The 19,439-nt window shown below is 38.6% G+C and overlaps 1 protein-coding gene across 1 annotated transcript; it reads left to right on the forward strand.

Annotated features, from left to right (window-relative positions):
- The first annotated feature begins 1,816 nt into the window (after positions 1–1,816).
- On the forward strand, positions 1,817–17,906 carry LOC126771398 (collagen alpha-1(I) chain-like). Its single transcript, XM_050491263.1, has 21 exons — positions 1,817–1,820; positions 3,287–3,334; positions 3,623–3,670; positions 3,743–3,790; positions 4,557–4,604; positions 5,261–5,308; positions 5,382–5,429; positions 6,038–6,085; positions 6,714–6,761; positions 6,843–6,890; positions 7,407–7,454; positions 8,193–8,699; positions 9,013–9,060; positions 9,142–9,189; positions 10,029–10,964; positions 11,278–11,325; positions 11,407–11,454; positions 12,332–13,753; positions 14,067–14,114; positions 14,196–14,243; positions 15,142–17,906. The coding sequence occupies exons 1-21, from the start codon at positions 1,817–1,819 to the stop codon at positions 17,904–17,906; spliced, it is 6,402 nt and encodes a 2,133-aa protein (XP_050347220.1).
- Positions 17,907–19,439: the final 1,533 nt, after the last annotated feature.

The following is a 19,439-nucleotide window of genomic DNA, read 5'->3' on the forward strand; positions in this document are numbered from 1 at the left end:
ATATAATATCACTTTTCAAACTACGGGTATTTTATTTAATATTCATAAAAATCAGACAACTTTATCAAATAAAAAAATACATAAAATCCATAAATGAGTGCATTGCAAAAGCAAAATCAAATAATATCATGGAAATATAAAAAAATATTATATGCGTATGGCACTAAAGCCGAAGGAGCTGAGTCTAACAATGGCTTTATTGAAGCCATTTCGCACCAATGCCATAAAGACAAGATGTCTACATTTATATTACGAGCCTTGAAAACTTATTGAGAGTATATTTCACATAGTATCGTTTCTTATAAAGGAAAAGTTATTTTATAAATTACTAGCTTCGGTCCATGGCTTGACGCACATGTGAAGGGGGTAACCAGGTCAGGTAATTTTCAAATTTTATTTCAAATTCTTATTTTCAAATAGAAAATATATATATTAAAGATGTACTTCCTCTGTACTATAACATTTATAACACGCAATTTCTATGTCACCATTGAGCACTTTAATTCTCTTGGCCGGATTTTAATTATTTGTTCACCACTGTGATACATAAACAAAGTAATAATCTCATCGATCTAATGACTAACAGATTATATATATATATATATTATGAGGTATCAGGTTAAAACTCTAATGAAAACGGGACTCGGGAGGCACGTAAAACTGAAAACCCTGCGTTTCACTTTGTATCGGATTATAATTAAATCAAAATATGTGAGTGAGGGAATAGAGAGCGTACCTGTGGTTGTAAGCACGAAGTTATAATCTCTGTTGAATATGGCTGCTGTTGTTGAAATTAGTTATACAGGCATCATCATCACCGCCATATACATAAATGCATCATCGGTTTTATACAAATTAACAAAGACATTAATTTATTAACAACTTATTATAATTTCTTACACATTTATAATTTTGTCGACCTGAAATATAGAATAAATAAGTTGAATAAAGTATTACGTTGGATGTTCACACTTTTGTATTACTCCAGGACAAAATCGGGTTGGGTTTTATCAGCTACACTATTTGACGCCCTAACATATATAAAAGATTTATTAACAGACACATTTAATACCTACTAGAATTTAAAATAAACTTGTAACTGTTGTTTTTAGGCGACGATATAGGTACGGTACACATATTAAAAAAAAAAAAAAAAAACAAAAAATATAATTAATTTTACAAATTTAAACATTATATTAAGACACAAAAAACACTTTTTAGATAAAGTTGCTTGGATTTAAGGTCGAGTACCAAAGCTAATCCAGCTCAATAATAGTGAATACTAACCGCATTGTAAATCTGATTTATTTAAAAAACAATTCCGTAGTTCCTACCATTTCTTGTCACTAAGGGCTTTTCGAAAAAATGGTAGATTTAAAATATAGACGATTCAAATACGTTTTCTTGTAAAGTTTACTGAAATTTAATTTGATTCGATTTAATTAAAATTTTGAAGTGAAGAATAATTCAATAATTTTTAAATTATAAAAAAAACATATGCCGTAATAAAATTGTTAATAAATTAAAAACTTGCAACTTCTTAAAACAAATACAAATTAACATATATGAAAAAAAAAAACGTTTGTCACCTGTTTCTTGGAGAAAGATATTCGAAATAATGAAAGTTGTCGATAATTTTGTAACATTAAGCATCACGATTCCTTAGTCTAAATTTTACACGTGAATAATGAATTTTGATTATTAATAAAAAATACTAATGTTATTATCACGACACTTTAATGTTAGTTTTATGGTTTTTCCCCTTTATAAGCCACTCGCAAATCAGCAAACATCAGTCATTTGGACCCAAACGAAAATGGGTACAAAGCACCTAATATTATTTCTTTTATTAGTTGCGCCTCTTGGGCTTCTAGCCCGAAGCACCGACCCATGTAAGTACAAACGCATATTATTTTCAATTTGAAATAAATTCCTAGGTAATTGTAAATGTTTTTCAAAATATAAATATGTTGGCTATTCTTTAATTGTTTTCTTTTTCAAATATATCGAAAATAAAGTTTATATTTTTTTAATCAAATTATTCATTGGAATACAGATGATGACATATTATCGAGTGAGGCACAAGCGTTTGCTAGTGGTATGTTTTTTTTCAATATCTTATTATCTCTATAAGTTTAAAAAAACATCATTGCTTATTAAAATATTGTTATTAGCAAATCCAATTCCTTTAATCACGATGATCTAAATAAAATATCGATGAACGATGCGTGAACGCACGGAATAAGATAATTTTTTTTTTATAAATAAGCATTATTTTTTATGTATCGTTATTGCAATGGAATTTGCATGATGCTCGAGGATTTGAAAACAAAACTGTTGTTGTTTTATTGAATTTTAATTTGATTATCTTTATATTATTATTTTTAAACAAAAGCGTGGTGAACATTACTTTTAAATATCAACAGCTCGAAACAGCGGTGATGGATCAAGTGATGCGTCTGCTCTTGCTCACGGTAATGATATTTTGTATTAAAATGATTCTATCTGACTTCTTACGGGTGAAATTCACACAGTCACCCCATCCTATTTACCTTTCTTAGCGACTGCTTACATTAAAAAATAAACCTATGTTCCAAATTTTAGCTTTCTAGACTAGTTTTGGTTGCGCATATGATATATATATTTACTGTCAATTTATTTCCATATAAAAATATCATTATTTTTATTCTGGTTAAAAATTTGGGTTGAATTGGTAAAATATATTAGTCACTCAAATAGTCCTATTGGTCGGATACTGATAAAATAAATAGAATATATGATATTTATATATCAGTTTATTCTAGCGAAACAAATAAATTTGACATTAAATTATCTATTATCCATGGAGCAAACTTTGTTATAATATTGCAAGAAAATTCTTATATGAGTTTTAGTGATTTTTGAAATTACAGAAACTGACAGTTTACCGACTAATAGACAAATATAAAATATGTAGTATATTATTATTATATCGGAAATTTTAAATAGGACGGGTATATGCCCACTTTATAGTAAGTAATCACCGCCCGTAGACATTGGCGATGTAAGAATTATTACCCATATGTTATATAGCCAATGTGCCACAGACCTTGGGAACCCAAGATGTTATGTCTCTGGTATCGGTTAGACTGGCTTCCCCACTCTCCAAACCGGAACACAACAATACTTGCTACACAGGCAAAGCCCTAACAAGTGGTACTTGAAATGGTCTTGGATTTGTAATTATTAATTTGTTTTATTACTGAAACTATGATTTATTAATTGTTATTTCTGTTTGACTTTTCAGCTATAAATAATGGTTCGGGTAGTAGCCAAGCATTAGCATCAGCTGACGGTGAGTTATCCAGGAATTGACGACCAATCGAATCAAATAATTTTTAGTAACATCTAAAATATTAAATTGATTCAATTTTTTAATGTCAAAACAGACGTCAGAACCAGGGTAACACGCCAAATAAACTGAATTTAAATAAAGTTCATTTTAATTTAATTTTAATTTAATTGAAAAATATTTCATTATAAATAATCAGTTTTTACCACAAATTAAATATACGTATTACAATACGCGATTGCGACTGAAAAAACTAATTTTCTTTTAATTTATAAAACTTATGAATTTTAGCGGAAACGAGCGGTTCAGGAACAAGTCAAGCTGACGCTTCTGCGGCTGGTAAGTGTTCATCCATATGTGGGTAGACTAGCTCAATGAAGAATCTTATTAATGTTTCTAATTGTGTTACAGCGGAAAATCAAGGAACCGGGAGTAGTGATGCAGAAGCCAATGCTCATGGTAAAATAATAAGTTGATTAAGCTTTTTAATATTAAGCCAACGTTAGAAACAGGTTCACACGTTTCAATTTTACTTGACAAACATATTTTGTAACATACTTGGTTGCGCATATAATATATATATTTACTGTCAATTTATTTCCATATAAAAATATCATTATTTTTATTCTGGTTAAAAATTTGGGTTGAATTGGTAAAATATATTAGTCACTCAAATAGTCCTATTGGTCGGATACTGATAAAATAAATAGAATATATGATATTTATATATCAGTTTATTCTAGCGAAACAAATAAATTTGACATTAAATTATCTATTATCCATGGAGCAAACTTTGTTATAATATTGCAAGAAAATTCTTATATGAGTTTTAGTGATTTTTGAAATTACAGAAACTGACAGTTTACCGCCTAATAGACAAATATAAAATATGTAGTATATTATTATTATATCGGAAATTTTAAATAGGACGGGTATATGCCCACTTTATAGTAAGTAATCACCGCCCGTAGACATTGGCGATGTAAGAATTATTAACCATATGTTATATAGCCAATGTGCCACAGACCTTGGGAACCCAAGATGTTATGTCTCTGGTATCGGTTAGACTGGCTTCCCCACTCTCCAAACCGGAACACAACAATACTTGCTACACAGGCAAAGCCCTAACAAGTGGTACTTGAAATGGTCTTGGATTTGTAATTATTAATTTGTTTTATTACGGAAACTATGATTTATTAATTGTTATTTCTGTTTGACTTTTCAGCTATAAATAATGGTTCGGGTAGTAGCCAAGCATTAGCATCAGCTGACGGTGAGTTATCCAGGAATTGACGACCAATCGAATCAAATAATTTTTAGTAACATCTAAAATATTAAATTGATTCAATTTTTTAATGTCAAAACAGACGTCAGAACCAGGGTAACACGCCAAATAAACTGAATTTAAATAAAGTTCATTTTAATTTAATTGAAAAATATTTCATTATAAATAATCAATTTTTATTTTATAAACAAAAAATTAGCACGAATTAAAATTGCGAAAAACATTGATGGTTCATAGGAAATATTTATTATGAAATCGTTGCTTCAATTTAATTAAATGTCTGTTCAGATGTTTTAAAATTTCTTTAAGCATTAAATCTAATGAATTCGTCTTATATGAAAGAGGATTGGGTGTGAATTATTATATGTTAGTCTTGGGATTAAAAGGCAATCTTTAAGACACAATATGAATAATGCATTAACACGAATAAGTTTCTTGTCGGTTCTTCTCTGTAAATAAGTGCAGTAAATGTGGATTCGAATGTACTTAACTGAAATAAGGTTAATTTTAATTTAATTGAAAAAGATTTCTATACAAATAGTAAATTTTTTACCACAAATAAAATATGCATATTGTATTTTCGACTGACAAAAAAACATTATGTATTTCTTCTGATTTTAATTTATAAAACTGATGAATTTTAGCGGAAACGAGCGGTTCAGGAACAAGCCAAGCTGAAGCTTCTACGGAAGGTAAGTGTTCATCAATATGAGTGTAGAATAGTTGTTCAATGACGAATCTTATTAATGTTTCTAAATGTAACAGCGGAAAATGAAGGAACTGGAAGTAGTGATGCAGAAGCCGCTGCTAATGGTAAATTATTATTTCATTACATTTGTTTTAGTCCTGACTGACCGACTGACCCAATTATGTACGGGTGAAATAAGAATTTTAAACATTTTATTTTTTTCTAAATCCGATCACAAGGCCATCTACCGGGTCCAATGTAGGCCACACTCACACAACACACATACAAAAGTCCATCAATATCGGGCCAGCCGTTTTTTGTAATAATAATAATATTAAGGTATTACTTATAATACATACAAAAGATTAACAGCTGACGTGCTTGTCAATTCATAGTTTCTGTCAAATTTATATTACCTAAACCTAAAATAGAACCTAAAATATGTCTAAAAACTGTGTTTTCACTTAGAAAGTCATTCAAAGCATTTTTAATATAGACAAGTATTATGATGTTTCGTAACTTCGTTTTTTTTTTAATTCAAATATTAACCTTATGAATTTTAGCGGAAAACGATGGTACAGGAACGAGCCAAGCAGCAGCAGCCGCTAAAGGTGTGTATTTATTCATGTGCAGAGTTCAGTAGAACCATAACAAGTGGATTTTAAAACTTTTATTTTTTGGTAGTCAACATTTTTTAATGCACATTGTTATTATTCATTTTTATTCTTTTTAGCGGAAAATGAGGGTACAGGAACGAGCCAAGCAACTGCTTCAGCCATTGGTGAGTGTGTATTTGTTCATGTGAATAAAAATCCAGTAGTTTAATTACACGTTATATTTAAAAAATTAAGGTATTGGTGAGCATTTTGATGTTTTTTTTTTATAGAATAGGAAGGTGGACGAGCATGTGGGCCACCTGATGGTAAGTGGGCACCAAACGCCCTTAGACATTGGCATTGTAAGAAATGTCAACCATCGCTTATAGCCAATGCGCCACCAACCTTGGGAACTAAGATTTTATGTCCCTTGTGCCTGTAATTACACTGGCTCACTCACCCTTCAAACCGGAACACAACAATATCAAGTATTGCTGTTTTGCGGTAGAATATCTGATGAGTGGGTGGTACCTACCCAGACGAGCTTGCACAAAGCCCTACCACCAGTATGTTCGATGCACATTGCAATTTTTAGCGAAAAACAATCGTACATAAACTAGCCAAGTACAAGTTTCGGCCAATGATGAGCCTCTATTTATATGTCTATTATATATATTCTCTATTTATATCTAATTATACATCTAGTAGTTTGATTACGCGTGATATTATTTTTATAAATCTGAAGTGTCACTAATCAACATTTAGTGTTCCATCCAGTTTTTGTTATTTACTGAAAACATATTGTTTTTACAGCTATAAACAATGGTACAGGAACGAGCCTAGCACAAGCTGGAGCGAATGGTAAGTGTTTATTAAGTTTTAGTTTTAAGTATTCAGTAGTCCATTATATATTTTAATTTTATATTCTTTAAATGTTAACAGCGGAAAATGAAGGAGCTGGAACAAGTATAGCCGCCGCGCATGCCTTCGGTAAGTTATTACGTAAAATATTAGCATGTAAAAAATCTATTCGCTTTATTTTTATAATGATAAAAAGATTTAAGCATACACCTGCACCTGCGTCTGGGTGGATGCCATCCACTTATCAATTATTCTAGCGCCAAATATCACCAATTTCTATTGCTGTGGTGTTATTACATTGGCTTACCATTTAAACTACAATACAATTTACAACGAATTACATTTGCACAAAGGATTGAAACATCTTTCCCATCCCATGGTTGGCAGCACATTAGCCACGTTAGACGTAGTTTATACCTAAGTGCAATGCAGTATAAAGCCCAAATTAAACCAAGTTCAACTGAGTATTTCTCGTGTCCATCTCCATAATTCCATTGATAAAATTAATATGATACTTAATTTATTTTTTATTATAAATGATTATTAGTCATCATCTCAGGCTTGTATAAAATATACTTTAGTTAAAGTTTTGTAATGGTTTTTTTATCATCGTAATGTATAAAATATATGTTATTTAATTTTCAGCGGAAAACAAAGGTGCCGGAAAAAGTCAAGCACAAGCTGCAGCCACTGGTAAGAGATGCCCTTAATAATTTATGCATACATTTTCATTAAAAGTTAATGTAAAGAAGCAAACAGCCTGTCAATATCACAATGAGCTCCTCTCTCTTTGAGGAGAACATTTGGAGCTTATTCCACCACGCTGCTCCAATGTGGGCTGGTGGATACGCATGTGCATACATTTGCATTATGCAAATTTCTCTCGTCTCGATATTTGATTAAATTTTTATTATTCATTATTATCAATCATCATCTCTAACTATTGCATTATATTATAACTCAAACCAAGGGCAATGGCTCAAGTTCTGCACAAGCAATCGCTACTGGCAAGATAATTTATTAATGAATGTTTTAACACAGAATGTATAAATATTTGCTTCGCTTTCAGAAATGGGGTAGAATTTGGAATTATCAAATGAAGTTCAGAGTTGTAAAACCGAACAATCGATCTAACTATTTAGGAGGAATAATCATGTCATTTTATTGTAATTATAATACCGTAATAATCTTATGTTATTTTAAAAACTTTGTATCTGTATAACCGTAAAATTTATATAAATTAATAAAATATATTTTAAGTAACTGTATAAAATCTGTGCTCAACATTCTTTTTCACCGTACGATTTTAATAAATATAAGTAAATATAACAAATAAACAATAATATGAGGTGAAATGCATACTCGATCCAATAATAATTTTTTCATATATGAATCGTTCTAAAAATTCTTTGGAATTTTATAATTTTTTAGCAAAATCGTCCACCCGAGGCCCGAGCAATACTGGTGAACCATCTGGACCCAGCAACCCAAGTGGACCATCCGGACCTAGCAACCCCAGCGGACCATCTGGCCCAAGCAATCCAAGCGGACCGGCTGGACCCAGCAACCCAGCAAGTGGACCATCTGGACCTAGTAACCCAAGCGAACCATCCGGCCCCAGCAACCCCAGTGAACCATCTGGCCCCAGCAACCCAAGCGAACCATCTGGACCTAGCAACCCCAGTGGACCATCTGGCCCCAGCAACCCAAGCGAACCATCTGGACCTAGCAACCCCAGCGAACCATCTGGACCTAGTAACCCCAGCGGATCATCAGGCCCTAGCAACCCCAGTGGACCATCCGGACCAAGTAACCCCAGTGAACCATCTGGGCCCAGCAACCCAAGTGAACCATCTGGACCTAGCAACCCCAGTGGACCATCTGGACCTAGCAACCTAGATGGTACAGGAACGAGCCAAGCAATTGCTTCAGCCATTGGTGAGTGTGTATTTGTTCATGTGAATAAAAATCCAGTAGTTTAATTACACGTTATATTTAAAAAATTAAGGTATTGGTGAGCATTTTGATGTTCGATGCACATTGCGATTTTTAGCGAAAAACAATAGTACATAAACTAGCCAAGTACAAGTTTCGGCCAATGATGAGCCTCTATTTATATTATATAATCTAATTATACATCTAGTAGTTTGATTACGCGTGATATTATTTTTATAAATCTGAAGTGTCACTGATCAACATTTAGTGTTCCATCCAGTTTTTGTTATTTACTGAAAACATATTGTTTTTACAGCTATAAACAATGGTACAGGAACGAGCCTAGCACAAGCTGGAGCGAATGGTAAGTGTTTATTAAGTTTTAGTTATAAGTATTCAGTAGTCCATTATATATTTTAATTTTATATTCTTTAAATGTTAACAGCGGAAAATGAAGGAGCTGGAACAAGTATAGCCGCCGCGCATGCCTTCGGTAAGTTATTACGTAAAATATTAGCATGTAAAAAACCTATTCGCTTTATTTTTATAACGATAAAAAGATTTAAGCGTACACCTGCACCTGCATCTGGGTGGGTGCCATCCACTTATCAATTATTCTAGCGACAAATATCACCACTTTCCATTGCTGTGATGTTATTACATTGGCTTACCATTTAAACTACAATACAATTTACAACAAATTACATTTGCACAAAGGATTGAAACGTCTTTCCCATCTCATGGTTGGCAGCACATTAGCCACGTTAGACGTAGTTTATACCTAAGTGCAATGCAGTATAAAGCCCAAATTAAACCAAGTTCAGCTGAGTATTTCTCGTGTCCATCTCCATAATTCTATTGATAAAATTAATATGATACTTAATTTATTTTTTATTATAAATGATTATTAATCATCATCTCAGGCTTGTATAAAATATATGTTATTTAATTTGCTTCGCTTTCAAAAATGGGGTAGAATTTGGAATTATCAAATGAAATTCAGAGTTGTAAAACCGAACAATCGATCTAACTATGTATTTAGAAGGGAATAATCATGTCATTTTATTGTAATTATAATACCGTAATAATCTTATGATATTTTCAAAACTTTGTATCTGTATAACCGTAAAATTTATTTAAATTAATAAAATATATTTAAAGTAACTATATAAAATCTGTGCTCAACATTCTTTTTCACAGTACAATTTTAATAAATATAAGTAAATATAACAAATAAACAATAATACGGGGTGAAATACATACTCGATCCAATAATATTTTTTTCATATATGAATCGTTCTAAAAATTCTTTGGAATTTTATAATTTTTTAGCAAAGTCGTCCACCCGAGGCCCGAGCAATACTGGTGAACCATCTGGACCCAGCAACCCAAGTGGACCATCTGGACCTAGCAACCCAAGCGAACCATCCGGCCCAAGCAACCCCAGTGAACCATCTGGCCCTAGCAACCCAAGCGAACCATCTGGACCTAGCAACCCCAGTGGACCATCTAGCCCCAGCAACCCAAGCGAACCATCCGGCCCCAGCAACCCAAGCGAACCATCTGGACCCAGCAACCCAAGCGGACCATCCGGACCTAGCAACCCCAGCGAACCATCTGGACCTAGCAACCCCAGTGAACCATCTGGCCCCAGCAACTCAAGCGAACCATCTGGACCTAGCAACCCCAGTGGACCATCTGGACCTAGTAACACAAGCGAACCAACCGGCCCCAGCAACCCCAGTGAACCATCTGGCCCTAGCAACCCAAGCGAACCATCTGGATCTAGCAACCCCAGTGGACCATCTGGCCCCAGCAACCCAAACGAACCATCTGGACCTAGCAACCCCAGCGGACCATCTGGACCTAGCAACCCAAGCGAACCATCCGGACCTAACAACCCCAGTGGACCATCCGGCCCCAGTAACCCAAGCGGACCATCTGGGCCCAGCAACCCAAGCGGACCATCTGGACCTAGCAACCCAAGCGAACCATCCGGACCTAGCAACCCCAGTGAACCATCTGGCCCCAGCAATTCAAGCGGACCATCCGGCCCCAGCAACCCAAGTGGACCATCCGGACCTAGCAACCCCAGCGGACCATCTGGACCTAGCAACCCAAGCGAACCATCCGGACCTAGCAACCCCAGCGGTCCATCTGGCCCCAGCAACCCAAGCGGACCGTCTGGACCCAGCAACCCCAGTGGACCATCTGGACCTAGCAACCTAGATGGTACAGGAACGAGCCAAGCAACTGCTTCAGCCATTGGTGAGTGTGTATTTGTTCATGTGAATAAAAATCCAGTAGTTTAATTACATGTTATATTTAAAAAATTGAGGTATTGGTGAGCATTTTGATGTTCGATGCACATTTCGATTTTTAGCGAAAAACAGTGGTACATAAACTAGCCAAGTACAAGTTTCGGCCAATGATGAGCCTCTATTTATATTATATAATCTAATTATACATCTAGTAGTTTGATTACACGTGATATTATTTTTATAAATCTGAAGTGTCACTGATCAACATTTAGTGTTCCATCCAGTTTTTGTTATTTACTGAAAATATATTGTTTTTACAGCTATAAACAATGGTACAGGAACGAGCCTAGCACAAGCTGGAGCGAATGGTAAGTGTTTATTAAGTTTTAGTTTTAAGTATTCAGTAGTCCATTATATATTTTAATTTTCTATTCTTTAAATGTTAACAGCGGAAAATGAAGGAGCTGGAACAAGTATAGCCACCGCGCATGCCTTCGGTAAGTTATTACGTAAAATATTAGCATGTAAAAAACCTATTCGCTTTATTTTTATAACGATAAAAAGATTTAAGCGTACACCTGCACCTGCATCTGGGTGGGTGCCATCCACTTATCAATTATTCTAGCGACAAATATCACCACTTTCCATTGCTGTGATGTTATTACATTGGCTTACCATTTAAACCACAATACAATTTACAACGAATTACATTTGCACAAAGGATTGAAACATCTTTCCCATCTCATGGTTGGCAGCACATTAGCCACGTTAGACGTAGTTTATACCTAAGTGCAATGCAGTATAAAGCCCAAATTAAACCAAGTTCAGCTGAGTATTTCTCGTGTCCATCTCCATAATTGCATTGATAAAATTAATATGATAATTAATTTATTTTTTATTATAAATGATTAATAATCATCATCTCAGGCTTGTATAAAATATACTTTAGTTAAAGTTTTGTAATGGTTTTTTTATCATCGTAATATATAAAATATATGATATTTAATTTGCTTCGCTTTCAAAAATAGGGTAGAATTTGGAATTATCGAATGAAATTCAGAGTTGTGAAACCGAACAATCGATCTAACTATTTAGGAGGAATAATCATGTCATTTTATTGTAATTATAATACCGTAATAATCTTATGATATTTTCAAAACTTTATATCTGTATAACCGTAAAATTTATTTAAATTAATAAAATATATTTTAAGTAACTATATAAAATCTGTGCTCAACATTCTTTTTCACAGTACAATTTTAATAAATATAACAAATAAACAATAATATGGGGTGAAATACATACTCGATCCAATAATATTTTTTTCATATATGAATCGTTCTAAAAATTCTTTGGAATTTTATGATTTTTTAGCAAAGTCGTCCACCCGAGGCCCGAGCAATACTGGTGAACCATCTGGACCCAGCAACCCAAGTGGACCATCTGGACCTAGCAACCCAAGCGAACCATCCGGCCCAAGCAACCCCAGTGAACCATCTGGCCCTAGCAACCCAAGCGAACCATCTGGCCCCAGCAACCCAAGCGAACCATCCGGCCCCAGCAACCCAAGCGGACCATCTGGACCTAGCAACCCCAGCGAACCATCTGGACCTAGCAACCCCAGCGAACCATCTGGACCTAGCAACCCCAGTGAACCATCTGGCCCCAGCAACACAAGCGAACCATCTGGACCCAGCAACCCAAGCGGACCATCTGGACCTAGCAACCCCAGCGAACCATCTGGACCTAGCAACCCCAATGAACCATCTGGCCCCAGCAACCCAAGCGAACCATCTGGACCTAGCAACCCCAGTGGACCATCTGGCCCCAGCAACCAAAGCGGACCATCTGGACCTAGCAACCCAAGCGAACCATCTGGCCCCAGCAACCCAAGTGAACCATCTGGCCCCAGCAACCCAAGCGGACCATCTGGACCTAGCAACCCAAGTGGACCATCTGGACCTAGCAACCCAAGCGAACCATCCGGACCTAGCAACCCCAGTGAACCATCTGGCCCCAGCAATCCAAGCGAACCATCCGGCCCCAGCAACCCAAGCGGACCATCCGGACCTAGCAACCCCAGCGGACCATCTGGACCTAGCAACCCAAGCGAACCATCCGGACCTAGCAACCCCAGTGAACCATCTGGCCCCAGCAATCCAAGCGAACCATCTGGCCCCAGCAACCCAAGCGGACCATCCGGACCTAGCAACCCCAGCGGACCATCTGGACCTAGTAACCCAAGCGAACCATCCGGCCCCAGCAACCCAAGTGAACCATCTGGCCCTAGCAACCCAAGCGAACCATCTGGATCTAGCAACCCCAGTGGACCATCTGGCCCCAGCAACCCAAGCGGACCATCTGGACCTAGCAACCCCAGCGAACCATCTGGACCTAGCAACCCCAGTGGACCATCTGGCCCCAGCAACCCAAGCGAACCATCCGGACCTAGCAACCCCAGCGGACCATCTGGACCTAGTAACCCAAGTGAACCATCCGGCCCCAGCAACCCCAGTGAACCATCTGGCCCTAGCAACCCAAGCGAACCATCTGGATCTAGCAACCCCAGTGGACCATCTGGCCCCAGCACCCCAAGCGAACCATCTGGCCCTAGCAACCCCAGCGAACCATCTGGACCTAGCAACTCCAGTGAACCATCTGGCCCCAGCAACCCAAGCGAACCATCTGGACCTAGCAACCCAAGTGAACCATCCGGCCCCAGCAACCCCAGTGAACCATCTGGCCCTAGCAACCTAGATGGTACAGGAACGAGCCAAGCAACTGCTTCAGCCATTGGTGAGTGTGTATTTGTTCATGTGAATAAAAATCCAGTAGTTTAATTACACGTTATATTTAAAAAATTAAGGTATTGTTGAGCATTTTGATGTTCAATGCACATTGCGATTTTTAGCGAAAAACAATGGTACATAAACTAGCCAAGTACAAGTTTCGGCCAATGATGAGCCTCTATTTATATTATATAATCTAATTATACATCTAGTAGTTTGATTACGCGTGATATTATTTTTATAAACCTGAAGTGTCACTGATCAACATTTAGTGTTCAATCCAGTTTTTGTTATTTACTGAAAACATATTGTTTTTACAGCTATAAACAATGGTACAGGAACGAGCCTAGCACAAGCTGGAGCGAATGGTAAGTGTTTATTAAGTTTTAGTTTTAAGTATTCAGTAGTCCATTATATATTTTAATTTTCTATTCTTTAAATGTTAACAGCGGAAAATGAAGGAGCTGGAACAAGTATAGCCACCGCGCATGCCTTCGGTAAGTTATTACGTAAAATATTAGAATGTAAAAAACCTATTCGCTTTATTTTTATAACGATAAAAAAAATTAAGCGTACACCTGCACCTGCGTCTGGGTCTAGGTGGGTGCCATCCACTTATCAATTATTCTAGCGCCAAATATCACCACTTTCCATTGCTGTGATGTTATTACATTGGCTTACCATTTAAACTACAATACAATTTACAACGAATTACATTTGCACAAAGGATTGAAACATCTTTCCCATCCCATGGTTGGCAGCACATTAGCCACGTTAGACGTAGTTTATACCTAAGTGCAATGCAGTATAAAGCCCAAATTAAACCAAGTTCAGCTGAGTATTTCTCGTGTCCATCTCCATAATTCCATTGATAAAATTAATATGATACTTAATTTATTTTTTATTATAAATGATTATTAATCATCATCTCAGGCTTGTATAAAATATACTTTAGTTAAAGTTTTGTAATGGTTTTTTTATCATCGTAATGTACAAAATATATGTTATTTAATTTGCTTCGCTTTCAAAAATGGGGTAGAATTTGGAATTATCAAATGAAATTCAGAGTTGTAAAACCGAACAATCGATCTAACTATGTATTTAGAAGGGAATAATCATGTCATTTTATAGTAATTATAATACCGTAATAATCTTATGATATTTTCAAAACTTTGTATCTGTATAACCGTAAAATTTATATAAATTAATAAAATATATTTTAAGTAACTATATAAAATCTGTGTTCAACATTCTTTTTCACAGTACAATTTTAATAAATATAAGTAAATATAACAAATAAACAATAATATGGGGTGAAATACATACTCGATCCAATAATATATTTTTCATATATGAATCGTTCTAAAAATCTTTTGGAATTTTATAATTTTTTAGCAAAGTCGTCCACCCGAGGCCCGAGCAATACTGGTGAACCATCTGGCCCCAGCAATCCAAGTGGACCATCTGGACCCAGTAACCCAAGCGGACCATCCGGACCTAGTAACCCCAGCGGACCATCTGGACCTAGTAACCCAAGCGAACCATCCGGCCCCAGCAACCCCAGTGAACCATCTGGCCCCAGCAACCCAAGCGGACCATCCGCACCTAGCAACCCCAGCGGACCATCCGGACCTAGCAACCCAAGCGAACCATCCGGCCCCAGCAACCCAAGCGGACCATCCGGACCTAGCAACCCCAGCGGACCATCTGGACCTAGCAACCCAAGCGAACCATCTGGCCCCAGCAACCCAAGCGGACCATCTGGACCTAGCAACCCAAGCGAACCATCCGGACCTAGCATCCCCAGTGAACCATCTGGCCCCAGCAACCCAAGCGGACCATCCGCACCTAGCAACCCCAGCGGACCATCCGGACCTAGCAACCCAAGCGAACCATCCGGCCCCAGCAACCCAAGCGGACCATCCGGACCTAGCAACCCCAGCGGACCATCTGGACCTAGCAACCCAAGCGAACCATCTGGCCCCAGCAACCCAAGCGGACCATCTGGACCTAGCAACCCAAGCGAACCATCCGGACCTAGCAACCCCAGTGAACCATCTGGCCCCAGCAATCCAAGCGAACCATCCGGCCCCAGCAACCCAAGCGGACCATCCGGACCTAGCAACCCCAGCGGACCATCTGGACCTAGTAACCCAAGCGAACCATCTGGCCCCAGCAACCCAAGCGGACCATCTGGCCCCAGCAATCCAAGCGAACCATCCGGCCCCAGCAACCCAAGCGGACCATCCGGACCTAGCAACCCCAGTGGACCATCTGGCCCCAGCAATCCAAGCGGACCCTCTGGACCCAGCAACCCCAGTGGACCATCTGGCCCTAGCAACCCCAGCGGACCATCTGGACCTAGCAACCCAAGCGAACCATCTGGACCTAGCAACCCCAGTGGACCATCTGGACCTAGTAACCCAAGCGAACCATCTGGCCCCAGCAACCCAAGCGGACCATCTGGCCCCAGCAATCCAAGCGAACCATCCGGCCCCAGCAACCCAAGCGGACCATCCGGACCTAGCAACCCCAGTGGACCATCTGGCCCCAGCAATCCAAGCGGACCCTCTGGACCCAGCAACCCCAGTGGACCATCTGGCCCTAGCAACCCCAGCGGACCATCTGGACCTAGCAACCCAAGCGAACCATCTGGACCTAGCAACCCCAGTGGACCATCTGGCCCCAGCAACCCAAGTGGACCATCCGGACCTAGCAACCCCAGCGGACCATCTGGACCTAGTAACCCAAGCGAACCATCTGGCCCCAACAACCCAAGCGGACCATCTGGACCTAGTAACCCAAGCGAACCATCCGGCCCCAGCAACCCCAGCGGACCATCTGGACCTAGCAACCCAAGCGAACCATCTGGACCTAGCAACCCCAGTGGACCATCTGGCCCCAGCAACCCAAGTGGACTATCCGGACCTAGCAACCCCAGCGGACCATCTGGACCTAGTAACCCAAGCGAACCATCTGGCCCCAGCAACCCAAGCGGACCATCTGGCCCCAGCAATCCAAGCGAACCTTCCGGCCCCAGCAACCCAAGCGGACCATCCGGACCTAGCAACCCCAGTGGACCATCTGGCCCTAACAACCCCAGCGGACCATCTGGACCTAGCAACCCAAGCGAACCATCTGGACCTAGCAACCCTAGTGGACCATCTGGTCCCAGCAACCCGAGTGGTCCATCTGGCCCCAGCAACCCCAGCGGACCATCCGGACCTAGCAACCCAAGTGAACCATCTGGCCCCAGCAACTCAAGTGGACCATCTGGACCTAGCAACCCAAGCGAACCATCCGGCCCCAGCAACCCAAGCGGACCATCTGAACCTAGCAACCCCAGCGGACCATCTGGACCCAGCAACCCAAGTGGACCATCCGGACCTAGCAACCCAAGCGAACCATCCGGCCCCAGCAACCCCAGCGGACCATCTGGCCCCAGCAACCCTAGTGGTCCATCTTGCCCAAACATGCCCAGCGGACCATCAGGCCCAAGCAATCCTAGTGGCCCATCTGGCCCCAGCAATCCAAGCGAACCATCTGGCCCCAGCAACCCAAGTGGACCATCCGGACCCAGCAACCCCAGCGGACCATCCGGACCCAGCAACCCCAGCGGACCATCTGGACCTAGCAACCCGAGTGGTCCATCTGGCCCAAGCAACCCAAGCGAACCATCTGGCCCCAGCAACCCAAGCGGACCATCTGGACCTAGCAACCCCAGCGGACCATCTGGCCCCAGCAACCCAAGTGGTCCTTCCGAACCTAGCAAACCCAGTGGACCATCTGGCCCCAGCAATCCTAGTGAACCATCTGGCCCCAACAACCCAAGTGGACCATCTGGACCTAGCAACCCAAGCGAACCATCCGGCCCCAGCAACCCAAGTGGACCATCCGGACCTAGTAACCCCAGTGGACCATCTGGCCCCAGCAACCCAAGCGAACCATCCGGCCCCAGCAACCCCAGCGGACCATCTAGCCCGAGCAACCCTGGAGGTCCTCCAAGTAATCCTGGAATTTCTCCTGGAAACCCAGGTCCTCCAGAATGCAAACCTATTATCATTTATAGAAACCCAAGCCGAAGACTCAAGGACCGTTATGTTTACCTACCTGAAATAACAATAACAGAACGTAAGGGAATAGTTAATTTATGTATATAGTCGCTGTTGTTACTTTGGCTCAACTTTATTTTTATTTTACTGTAAAACAGCATTTATTGAAATGATGTAATAATTAACTTGTCGTTTTTATATTTTTTTTTTTTTTGTAGGCGGAAAGAGTAGTCGTGACCGTGAAACTTACCGATCAAGGCCTCGCATGTGCACATGCCCACCTAGAAGTGAGTTATGCAACAAAATTTATGAATTTTAAATAAAATCAAAATTACGAAAATGAAGTTATTGGTTAGCATTGCATAGCATGTAGATAACTTTTGTGTTAATTTTTATGTTTTATTTGTTCTTTTAAATGTTAATTAATTTTTTAACTTGTTTTTTTTTTTTGACAGGTTAAAGGCCCATTTTATAATAAAAGAATATGAAGTGCATCGAATTGGATCTTTATTCTAACGACCTTTGCGATAATACAGGACATCAATCATTTTATTATATAAATATATGTATTTAAAAAATATATTTGTAATATCTTACTTTATTAATATATTGAGCAAGCATAAACAATTGTTTTTATTAAATATTAATACAATATTCTCGTTATTACACATCAAGAAAATAAACCAGATTTATTGCTAAAGAGCTACATCTTTCAAGCAACGTTCGTAGAGGATATTTATTATATTGTTTAAAAATGTTTCAATGAGTAAATGACCTATAAAAAATACGAACTATATAACCGTACTATCAAAAACCCTTAGTCATCTCTTTGTACCTCTTGGTACCACCCACCCATCAGATATTCTACCGCAAAACAGCAGTACTTGGTATTGTTTTGTTCCGGTTTGAAGGGTGAGTGAGCCAGTGTAATTACAGACACAAGGGACATAACTTCTTAGTTCTCAAAGTTGGTGGCGCATTGGCGATGTAAGCGATAGTTAACATTTCTTACATTGCCAATGTCTATGGCCGTTGGTGACCACTTACCATCAGGTGACTCGTTCATCTACCTATAATATTTAAAAAAAACTCACAGGACCATAATATTATTAACATCTTAAGAAACTACTTTTGTTATATGGCTTTTAATAATTCAACACGGATTCTACATTAACAAAAGGACAAAAGTACTTTTAGAATATTAAAAATATTTAAATCGATTGCTCTAAATATTAACAACTCTACGCAGTAACAAATATATTAGTGGGGCATTTTACGTGAAGAGACGATAATCGGCTATTGCTAAAGTGGAAGCCTAAGCCAAAGGCTTAATAACAGTAAGAAATTCTGTTCAAGATTAGCTAAAATTGAACAGTGCATTCTTCTATCACTAATAAGAACTAGATACACAGTTCCGTTCAAAAATCATTTTAAAACTGACCCTTAATGTGTTTATGTAGTTGTAGTCGAAACAAAAACACATGAATGCAAATTCAATCTTAAGATTATTAGTTAAAGTTGTATTCACAACTCATACACATATTTATACACACATATTTCGACCGACAATAGCTGGTCTACATACATTACAAATTCAACCAAAGCACAAGGAATGAATGGAGCCGAACTGTTCAATATATT

The sequence above is a fragment of the Nymphalis io genome, chromosome 10, assembly GCF_905147045.1.
Source record: "Nymphalis io chromosome 10, ilAglIoxx1.1, whole genome shotgun sequence".
Lineage (NCBI taxonomy): Eukaryota > Metazoa > Arthropoda > Insecta > Lepidoptera > Nymphalidae > Nymphalis > Nymphalis io.

Coding starts and splice junctions, on each gene's coding strand:
- LOC126771398 (XM_050491263.1), top strand. Junction 7,455..8,192: donor AGCACAAGCTGCAGCCACTG/GTAAGAGATGCC, acceptor ATAATTTTTTAG/CAAAATCGTCCACCCGAGGC. Junction 9,061..9,141: donor AGCACAAGCTGGAGCGAATG/GTAAGTGTTTAT, acceptor AAATGTTAACAG/CGGAAAATGAAGGAGCTGGA.